At 43.1% G+C, this 11,448-nt stretch overlaps 1 protein-coding gene across 2 annotated transcripts; it reads right to left on the bottom strand.

Moving 5' to 3' along the window:
• Positions 1-1,253: 1,253 nt before the first annotated feature.
• pdzk1ip1 (PDZK1 interacting protein 1) lies at positions 1,254-7,993 on the bottom strand. 2 transcript variants are annotated; one of them, XM_033622829.2, is made up of 5 exons: positions 7,841-7,993; positions 7,676-7,762; positions 6,616-6,739; positions 5,247-5,333; positions 1,254-4,980 (listed from the first exon to the last, which is right to left on the bottom strand). In XM_033622829.2, the coding sequence occupies exons 2-5, from the start codon at positions 7,740-7,742 to the stop codon at positions 4,908-4,910; spliced, it is 351 nt and encodes a 116-aa protein (XP_033478720.1). In that variant the 5' UTR covers positions 7,743-7,762; positions 7,841-7,993; the 3' UTR covers positions 1,254-4,907. The 2 variants fall into 2 exon arrangements, with proteins under 2 accessions (XP_033478720.1, XP_078024558.1); XM_078168432.1 differs by having other exon boundaries at positions 7,676-7,757; positions 7,841-7,958.
• Between the last annotated feature and the right edge of the window lie 3,455 nt (positions 7,994-11,448).

The following is an 11,448-nucleotide window of genomic DNA, read 5'->3' as shown; positions in this document are numbered from 1 at the left end:
TTGCTCCTTCAGACGACGCCCCCAGCGTCTCAGAGCTGCTCATTTTTTCACAATTTTGAACCCTGATATATACTTGGTGATTATTAAATCAATCACATCAGGCGGGGAGCTTAATAACACATTTTTCTGTTGTGTGACAAACTCATTACAAATATTTATTTTTGCTGTACACAGACTTTAAAGAGTGGTGATTTGTAGTGTTAAGGACATTTTACAGAACTCTCGCTGTCTCATGGACGGACTCTGTAAAAGAGACACTGTGACTGTAAAAGACCTCAAACATTTTCTGCTGACTTTTACTGTTAATACGGAGGCTGAGAGAAGCCATGCTTGCAATTATGTTTTTCAAAGCCGTCATCTCGAGATTAGAAGTTAAGTATTTTGTTAAGAGGAGACAACAAAGCTCATTTTCAGTTTTAGTTTATGTCAATTCTCGAGAAAACAAAAAGCCGGTATCTCAGGATAATGAAGTCATTCACCACGAGAAGATCACCTCCGAACAACAGGAAACAAAAGTCACATCTTGTGATAAATTACCTCGTTATCTTAAGAAATGGGGTTTTTGTAGTTTTGAGAATCAACACGTGCTAACCTGTTATGACCAGAAAACGAGCTTTATAATGAGATAACGACATAAATACCTCGTGATCTTGAGATAATTAGAAAATAGCAAACATGGCTGTTTCTAGCTTCCGTATGTCTCCGATCAGACTCATTCAGACAGACACTAAGAGATCCGGCAGGTGATTGTTTCCAACAGTCTATTATTATTTATCACTCAGGCTCTGTTGTTTCAGAGATGAAGTTTTTGAGGAAAGAGCAGAAATGAAGGAAGTTGAGAATTATTAAAATGAGTCAACAGCTCAAATCAAACTTTAAAAACCTGCAGCTCAACCTCAGCAGACCCCAACTTCATCCCGGACTGATCAGTCTGATCCCGTCACTGATATTGATCCAGAGAGGCTCTCTGTTGGCTCTGACGTGACTGACAGCTGATGTTGTGAACGATCTTTCTGTCTGAGCTCATTATTGATCTTCCACTCTGTGAAATGATCTGCGTTTCATTAAAATGTAAAGAGAGCACAATCTGCAGCGCTGGAGTCTTTGTGAACTGTAATCAATGTTTGTCTTCAGGTGTGTGTGTTGTGAGAGAGAAACCTGTCCGTGTGTTACCTGCAGGTTTCTGATGGGGAGGCTCTCGACGAAGGCAACGCTCGACTGTCCTGCTGATGTTACAGAAACTGAGCCAACTCTTTTCTGTAAAATGAAACTTTATTGTCAGAGGATTTAATTATTAATCACAGGTCATTCTTTCACTGATCAGTAACGAGAGTCGACACAGCAGTTTGTTAGAAAAGATAACTTATTAATCAGCACAGAGATCACAGGACGGACGGCTGCTTTCCTCGTGTTTACTGCTCTGAAGCTCCAGACGTGACTGAAAAACATCAAGCATGCTGACTGATGGATTTTTAACCTGGACTCTGTTGTCCACATCAGTGACTGATGTGGACAACAGTTTTTATTTTGAAACAGGCTGTAATGTAACCGCTGGGTCAGGTTCACACCACCGATGTACATCTACTCAAAGTGTTGGTTTTTGTCACTAACACGCTCAGATTGTTTCTCTAATGCCAGGTTCACACTGGAAACACATCGATTTTCCGTGAAACGCTGCCCACTTGCTTTTAGCGCCCGTGTACTCTGACTGGGCTGTTCACACTGGATGCAGCACGGCGCTGAGCGCCCTGACCGGCTCATGATCTGCAACGATAGTTTCAGCATTTGGTCTGGTTTTTTTTCCAACAAGCCACAAGCAAAACTGCAACAAAAACACTGAAAATGTAAATGATATAGAATCGATATTAAATATAATATAAATGACCTGATTCTTAAGTGCTTGGCAGCTGAGCTTGAGCCAGAGAGGTTCACCACCAACACCATTCCTCTCAAACCCCAGAGTAAGTTTCAACAGCCTGCAATGTTCATCCTCTTGCCTCCTGATTCAGGCCCTGCTACATGGAGCCAGGGACTGGAAACACACGCTGACTTGGGCCAGAGTCTCATAGTTCCACCAGAGACTGCAGCAACCAACTTACGACCAGACCTGATCCTCCGGTTGAAGGCCTGTCAGCGTGCCTTCCTCATAGATCTAACTGTCCCTTGGGAGGATGCCACGCAGGAGGCGTTTGAACGCGAGATTGCTCTATGCTGATCTTGTAACTGAAGCGGCGAGTAGAGGCTGGAAAGCTGAGGTGCGACCGATCGAGGCGGGCTGCAGAGGCTTCGTCTCTAGATCCACCACTAGGCCCCTGAAGGAAATCAGGATTCATGGGCAGGCCCAGAGGAAAGTGGTGAAGGATCTGTCCAACACAGCTGAGAGGTGCAGTCATCAGCTGTGGCTGAAGAGAAAGGATCCCGTCTGGACCCCTAGGTGACCATGGAGGAGCCAACACCCAGGTCGATCAGCACGTGGTGGGCCCGCCTCAACGGAGGGGGTCTTGTGATAAAGGCCGAAACACCCGCTGATGTCGAGGTGCACAACTGATGATGTGTCGGGGGTGGAAAACACCTGTGCTCTGAAACTTGAGGGATTGTGACACCAAGTCCTGACTGATGAATCTGATCAATGATACATAAGCATCTAATGCTGCCACATATTCGTCAGCTGTGTCTAAACGGAGAGTGAGCGACACGAGCAGAGACACACACACAATCAGGCACACTGACACAATCACAAGTGTAAGTGTCTGACAACATGATGAAAGGATCCCGACAGAGACAGAGCTTTGTGTTAAAGAGTCAGATCCTTTTTGTTTAACCAGAAACAGCCCTGAAATCACCGTCACCAAACCCACCAGACTTCATTTAAATAAACAGTCATGTTAGTGTGTATAGAGGCAGCATGTTGTCACAAATTTTATCATTGTGAGACACACCTCATCTACAAAGTAAGACTCACAAAAACCATCTTGGTTCATCTTTCCACTGTTCCAACAATCACCAGCTCTGGTTTGGTTTAAATTAACCCTTAACTCACCAGTTAGATGTGACAACATGCTGCCTCTATACACACTAACATGACTTTATTTAAATGGAGTCTGGTGGGTTTGGTGACGGTGATTTCTGGGCTGTTTCTGGATCTTTATCTTCAACACAAAGCTCTATCTCTGTAGGGATCCTTTCATAATGTGGTCGGACACTTATGTACGTTCACACTAAACGAAATGTGGTGAGATTACGTATGAAGCCAACGCAAAAATGTGAATTTGCACTATTTACCTACAGAGTGCCCCAGGGATCACGTTTTCCTGTAGTTAGCATCACCCTTGTTCTCTCCTCAAAAAGCCAACGGGATTTTCCACTGAATTTTGGATTACTGCAGAAAATAAACTCTGTGACAAACAAATGTTTATGATACTTACAGGTTGTGTTCAGTGAGATAATCCTCACAAATAAACCCCTCTGTAATGATCACTGAAGCCTGAATTCAATCACCAGAGGTAAAAAGTTAACGTAAGGCTATAAACAAACTACACCACGGTCACATGACGTGACTGAACGTCACCACCATAAGACTGTAAAGTCGTGTTCAGCGTGATGATGGTCTGTCGTCTCATTTAGCCTCTTGTTGGCACTCGTCTTTTTAAAGACACATCGTAGCTTCTAAATTGATATAAACTGATGTGGTAGAACAAAATGTGATGTCAGACATCTAACCAGAAACACATGGACTTTGAGATGAGTGAACCAGGAGTGCTAACATGCTAACATGCTAACTCATGTCCAGGGTATAGGACTCATTCCTGCAGCACTGGATTTGCACAAGTTGAAATTTTTTAAAACTTGAGTGAGAAATTCCCATAAACCTGTGTCAGTGTTGAGATCTAGTTGAGGTTCTCCTGACGTTACTGAGAATCAGAAATGGAGGACAAACACTGTGGCCCGTCGGGACTTGAGGTGTGGGACGACATGGTACGTTCTGAAAATACGTATCTGTGATTGCTGTGTGTTATTTAAGTTGGGCTCTTACTGTGGAAGATAAACAACAGGAAGCTGAAGATTCTCAGTCATCCAGGTCATGGTACTCCTAAGTTCTGTGTCAGGCAACTGGACATGCTGAAGTTTCTTGAGGATGTTTCACCTCTCATCCAAAAGGCTTCTTTCAGTTCTGACGGACTGGTGCAAAGTCGCAGGCTTTAGTCGCAGAGTTTAAGGCCTGTGACTTTGCACCAGTTCACTTGTGTACTTTACTGCAACCAAGTTAGCTGTTAGCTGCCTTCCTCAGCTAGTTAGCACAGCTGTGACTGTGACTGTTCACCAGCTGCAAAATACTCCCAAAAAACCACTCCAGAGGCCGTATACGTGCGAGTAACGCAACAAGACAATTTGTTTAAGGTGAGCACAGCATTCGAAAAACAATCTGAGACTGTCAGCGGCAGAGACAAACACTTAGTGGACGTACACTGACGCCGTGAACGTGACCCCAGTGGTTATTTTACAGCCTGTTTCACAGCTGCAGCACGCTCCTTCAGTACTGGACCAGTTTCAAAACTTCCACATGGATACTCAGATGCAGAAACATGGGAGAACAGGGTCCTGGTTGAGAATACAGAGGTTGCCCTTTAAAGCCTCAGTCACAGTAATAAATGATTAATAATCTGTATAATAAGGTCACACTTTGTGCTAAATGATTTGTAAGAAGATACAATAAAAACAGAGGATGGATGATATCTGATGTTCCTCACTGTAAGCTCCGCCCGCCGGGGACAACAGGTACATCAAAACAAAGACATAAAACTTTATCTGCAAATGTTTTTCTGTAAAAAATAACTGTGTGTGTTTGTGTCTCCGTCCAGAGGTGGTGATGAGGACGATGTTCAGACAGCAGGATCAGAGCAGGGCGGTCACATGATGGTGACTTTGACTTCAGTGTCGTCGATCACCAGGTTGTCGTAAGCGTTCAAGTCTTCTTTGCTCCTGATCGACAAACACACACTTTGTTATAAAAACCTGGTTATAGTCAGCGCTGGTAAAAGTACTGCGACCGCAGGGTGAAAATACTCCACTACAAGGATGCATCATATTCGATAAAGTCATCATATGTTTGTCCTGTGAGAACACTTACCTCTAAACATCAGACAAACAACCTGTTTTCAGCTTTGTGACGACGACTTGTGACGACAGATGCAAGAAGGTTTTTAAAGTGAGACTGACAGAGAGAAGTACTAAGTTGTTGGTCTTACCTGACCATGTCCAGACTCGTCTCGTAGGTGTTCCCGTTGGTCATGACGACTTCATTTTCTCCCACAGACTCCACAGTGGTCTTCCTCCTGCAGACAGACGCACTTTATCAGGACGGCTTGATTAAAAATAATTTAGTCTGTAAAATATCAGGTCACGAGTCTCCTCAGCAAAAACCCTCCATAAACACCATAAACAAAATCTATACAGTAAAACAGTGTTTGCTCTGTAATTGTACAGACCTGGAGGTCACAGGCTGCTGATCACACAGGTCATGTGCAATCGATCACTGATCAATATTTAGAAAGATTTTTGAAGAATTTGAAAAATTGAATGTGGTGGAAGGTGGTCGACAGAGTAGGACCCGTTTCAGCAGCTGGAGGCGGCTTTTTGTGACAGTTTCTAATGAGAATGAGACTTTCTGCTCGCTGTTTCTGTGTCGCGATGTGCCTCCAGTGTCGGCGCTATTGGTGCCTGGCGTTTTTGCCGGAGCGCTCTGAACTCCTCAAGCTGTAAAAACTTCAACTCAGAGCAGAACAGCGCCCCACGTCACCTCTGCTTTTTTCCCCATTGTCCAATGGGATGATTTGAGAGGCGGGGCTTCTGTGGTGGTCACGACAACAAGTTTACAGTTGGTAACCAATGGAGGAGAAACTGGTGGTAGTGGTTGCTGGATACCCAGAGCTATACGACTTTACAAAGCACAGTTAGCACCATGTGAATAGAAAACAGCAGATAAGTGCAGTACTGTAAACGTCCATGATGGAGGAGAAGCTCCTGGACCAACTGGTGGTACTCCCCATGATCCAGCCTCTTTTTTAGGGTCTCATGTACCCACACAGATCTCTGTTTATCTGCTGACAGCCTCTCACCCTCAACCAGAGCTACAGACAGCACCCTCTGCCTCAACATGGCAGCAGCTACACACTCATTACTGCAGGATACACAAACTGTAGACTGATCACACAGGGAGGTTAGGGTGAGGAGGTGATGGGGTGGTTGCCTGGCAACAATAAAAAGCCGCAGCAATCCTTTTTTCACTAGCAGCATTCAATTAAAAAAAAAGACAGCAGCGTCACTACAAGTAGCGACATCACTAACTTAGCGTGGTGGTGATGTCACTACTTTCTGAGTCAAATATCTTTTCAGGAGTGAAGCTGATTGATTGACTGAGCAGCGCAGCAGCGTTCACAAAAGTTCCAAACTCTTTTACCAGGAAAAGCTCTGAAGTGTAGCCGACTGTTTGTCTGCGGAGGTCTGGATAAAAATCAGGATTTCCTGTCAGATAAATAACTGTCCAGTTGACTGATTATATATCAGCGCTATATTTTATGAACTGAAAACAATCTGCCCCCCACCCCCCCGACTGACCTGCTGGACTCCTCACACCAGGCCTTCTTCACCAGGAAGCCGACAAAGGTGAGGAAGAGGAAGGCAACGACGGCGATGATGCCGGTGAGCCACTGAGGCAGCAGTTGCTCAGTCTGAGTCTGAGCTGCAATACAAACAAATACACACACACACAGAGGTCAGAGGTCATCCAAAGTCTGCTCTGTTTTATATGTTTGTTTGTTATTAACAAGGTTGGACAAGGTGTTGTTGCTTCAGAGATGCTCTTCTGCACACCTTGGTTGGAACCAGTGCTTATTTGACTTCCTGTTGCCTTTCTATCATCTTGAACCAGTCTGGCCATTCTCCTCTGACCTCTGGCATCAACAAGGCATTTTGGCTCACTGGATATTTGCTCTTTTTGGGACCATCCTCTGTAAACCCTAGAGATGGTTGTGCTGAAAATCCCAGTAAATACTCAGACCAGCCCGTCTGGCACCAACAACCATGCCACGTTCAAAGTCACTTCAATCACCTTTCTTCATCATTCTGATGCTCCGCTTGAACTTCAGCAGCTCGTCTTCAACATGTCTACATGACTAAATGTTAATGAGCTGCTGACACCTGATTGGCTGATTAGATATGTGTGTTAACTAGCAGGTGAACAGGTGTACCTAATAAAGTGGCTGGTGAGTACATATTACAACATGTCTCCATTAAATGGCCCAAGGAAATTGAAAAGCTACTTCCTTGTACACTTATAATATTTATCATCAGTAATGTTTTCAGCTGATCAGAAAGATGTTTTATAAAATGTAAAGAAAAATGCATTTAAAAGTTCAAAGAGGATAAACTGAAATCTTTGTTTGCTGACAGACAAAAACTCCACAAAGATTCATTTTCCACTGATATAAAGGAGCAAAACTGGAGTCAAAACTTTCTGACATTTAATAAAAAATTTTTAATCATATATGAGAACTCTTGGTGGTTCTGAAACACTGACGTATTTTCCTTGGATTAATTTAATCTGAGCAGCATTATATAACTGATATAACCAGTGTTAGAGTGTCTGTATTGTGGGTGCAGTTTGAGGAGCTCGTACCTGTCTGTGCCGTCACCGCTCCGACACTCAGCAACAAACAGGAAATCACTGCACAGAGTTTTGCCATCGCTGCTTCTCTTCTCTGCTCTGACAGGAGAAAACACAACGCTGTAAAAAACAAACAAACAATAAAAACCCCGGTAAAGAATCACAGAGAGTAAAAACCTGAAGCTTCAGACGTCGAGTTAAAACTTGAACGTATCAGCAGAGTGAGGATCCGTGTTTCAGGTGTTTGGTTAATGTTTAACTCAAAGTCACAACACAAACTGTGATTCACAGGAAAAGCTTTTCTGTGCTCTCTGTGTTTATGGTCACGTTTCTGTTTCCTCTCAGGTGGACACACCTGCAGTCTGTCACACTCAACCTTTAAATCAACACACTGACTGTTTAAAGTCAGAGTAAGCAAAAACAAATACGTGTAAGGAGTTTGTCACATCACAGAGGAACGTGTTATTAAGCACCCAGCTCAATCTGAATGATTCGCCAAGTATTAAGTATTTGAAGAACGAGTCAGTGGTGTGTTCGAGGACCGCCTTTATCATATGAGAAACACGCAGGTGCTCTTAAAGAGAAGTGTCGGCACATGGGAGGAAAAGATGAACTTCAGGCGTCATGTGTGGAGCAGCAACAGATGCATTTCAATTAAATTAAAAAGCCTTTATTTGAAAACATGGCTGCGTACATTAAAGCACCGACCCATATTACAATCAATCCGTCAGTCAGCTGCAGCCTCTGTTTATTAGCGTGATTTTTACAGCCAAACATGTTTGAGTCACCAGACGACGCTGACCTGCCTGAAGTCAACCTCCTTCTTCTCTGTCTGCAGCAGAATGGTCTTTTTATATTTATTCAATTAAACAACAAAACTCAGCAGCTCTAGTTTATATATATACATATATATGTTGTATCTTAGTGTTGTAGCTGTATCATTGTTGCTGTTTTTATTGTTGCGATGATTTGATGTTGTTTTTGCTGAAGCCGTTGTGTCATGAATATGTTCTATTTTGTTCCCGTGTTTTTATATAACAGTCTTTAATCAGATGAATTATTCTCTGTTTCCTGCCCAGGGACGACAGATGAAAAGCATCTTATAGCTAACTCTGGCGTACTGTCCCTGTACATAAATAAATAAATAAATAAATAAATAAATAAATAAATAAAATAATGTTGGGGCAGGGCTTATGCTAAGGGTTGCTGCATTGTGTCATTGAGTAGGCTTTAAGCCCCACCCAAAACATCCTGGACAGAGAAATGGTGAAAAGCAGTTTAATGGTTAACAGGCCTGTGTCCACAGAGTTGTTTTCTCACTGCTGTTCCCAGTGAGGATAGAACATATGTGGCCACCAACAGAGAAAGTGCTGCGCCCAGCATCTTTTGTTTTTGTTTTTTTTCCTGTGCAGCCGCTCTGTGCGCTTCTGCTTTAAAATCTTTGAATTTTTCAGAAAGGCGTCGGTGACGTCACTGCTGCTCCTTTAGCGAGGCAACTGCCCTCTGTCTCAACAAAGACAGAAAAGCAGTTTTTTGGGAGCAGATCGGACGCTAGAGGTTTTTAAGTGTGGTGCTTTTATTATCGTTCACCTTGTCAGCTTGTTGTTAACTGTGTAGTAACCTCTCTGTTAGCATAGCGTTATGCTAGCTACCTAGCTTATGTATTTTGTATATTCATTAATCTTTTAATTATTCAATTTACAAAACATCGGGGGGAACCACTGCCTTCAGTTTACAACTCTCTGATGCATGTCTTCAGACCAGCTGACTGAACAAAACCTCTCTGCTCTTATAGTCTGTCCATTTGTCCCGGCATCGCACGTGTGTCGATGCTTTAGTCCTCAGGTGAGAGGACAGTGTGTCTTTGTGTTTCCACCATTTTCTCCTCTGATTCAGAAACTCTTAAACTCCTCCTCCTCCTCCTCCTCCTCCCAAACAGTTTGTCACCTAAGAAAAGACACTTTGTGAATAACTTTTATCTTAACGAGGACCTCATCTTAACTTTAAGGGGAAATTCTAAGAAAATGTCACAATTCTAAGAATTTTCTTAGAATTTTGTCACCATGAGCGACTCTGTGCACGAGGAAGCTTTGTGAATACAACCCCTGGACTTCAAGGGTCACGTTTTAGCCAGTTCCTAGTAATCACCTCTTTGCATGCCAGTAAAAGGATTTTGAACACATAAGTGTCCTTCTTATGAATTAAGTGCACAACAGTGGTGGCTGCTGGTCTTTCAAACAGGGGAAGCTCACTTTACGTTTACATCGTAAGATTTGTCACATTGTAGGGAGGCAGTAACTTACAAAAGGAACATTTAATTGAAGCCGTTCTTCAACCACACTCATGCCATAAAACCACAGCAACACACACCTCAAAGATTCTCAGATGGGTTTAAACGGTGTACAAACGGTGAAAGTAAGGAACTCCAGACGGCACTCTGTCAGAAGACTCCACTCGCAAATTTCCGCATGAGGCTGAGCTTGAAATGCGACAATGCTGGTGTGTATTTCCAAAGCGCTGTCAATCACAAAGGGGTTCAGCCTCTTAGACAATTCCTCCAATCATCACGCAGACACCGAGCGTCCTCTCCCGCCTACCGCTCCATCAGGTCCCGGGGAAGCTGAGCCTCCCTGGAAGTGACGATTTTGTCACATTTATCCAATGACTGTCTCGCTTTGCTGCATGAAACAAACCTGCTGTCTCATAGGAATGCCTGGAGGCTGAAAAACAGCTGACGTTTGAACATCATAGTCGTGACGTTAAACGCATCCTAGCGCACGTTTAATGCAATGTAAATTCTTATTGTAATGTAAATTCAATAGTGCATATTTGACCATTTCTTCTATGAAATTTTCGGGGAAGTTCAGCCTCCCTTGTTGTCTTAGAGCAATCGCCCCTGATCCACAGGTATCGATCCCAAGTACGTGATCCGTGGGTCCTTGGGATCTTGTGACCTAAAATTCCCTCAGAGATCAGAATAACTCTATCCCAGAATGTCTGTAGTTTCATACATGACCATAATATATGTGAGCTGTGCTGTGGTTCAACTGATTGTTTGTATTTTGTACATGGTGTGATAAAAAAATCGAATTATATTCTTCCTGCCAAATTCTCTCCATCTTTGAGAGCTGGTGGAGGTTTGCTGCGTGCTGCAGCTACCTAGCTAATGTTTGTGTCAAGATATGCAGAGAGCGATAAGATGAAGCGCTCCCCAGCGCCCTGCCACCGCTTTTCTGCTGAGGAAAACCTCGGTGTGGACACAGGCGCTAAAAGGTTAGCTGGATTATTTCAGCAGATAAAAGAGTTCAGTGGTGAATGATTCAAACTGAACCTGTGGCAGTCAGGAGGACACGCGGTGCACATTTTAAACTACTTACACATCTCAGTGAAAATCTGTCGATAAAGAATCACACACTCACCTCCTGAGGTCTGGGACGGAGTGATGATCTGAACTGTTTGTGTCTTCACAGAGTCCTGCAGCAGAGTCCACCTCTGTCCATCTGAACACTAAACGTTATTTAAATTACTCACATTCATTTGTCACAATATGACTAAATTATTTAAATGTGTTGTTGCTGGTACCCTCAGCTGCTGCGTCCTATGAAAGCAGCTGCATTTGACAAGCAGCAGAAAGTGTTTTACTAAATTCTGGTGAAAGTGAGGATCACAGAAACCTAAAGATTATTTTTTCACAATATAAAAATAACATAAAATTCATGTTAATGTGTAAATTAACCCTGAATTAATTGATTTACTATGAAAATAGATTTTTCCTTATTGTCTTT

The sequence above is a fragment of the Epinephelus lanceolatus genome, chromosome 6 (assembly GCF_041903045.1).
Source record: "Epinephelus lanceolatus isolate andai-2023 chromosome 6, ASM4190304v1, whole genome shotgun sequence".
Lineage (NCBI taxonomy): Eukaryota > Metazoa > Chordata > Actinopteri > Perciformes > Serranidae > Epinephelus > Epinephelus lanceolatus.
The sequence above is the reverse complement of the archived record's forward strand: the minus strand, read 5'-3'. Positions and strand labels throughout refer to the sequence as shown.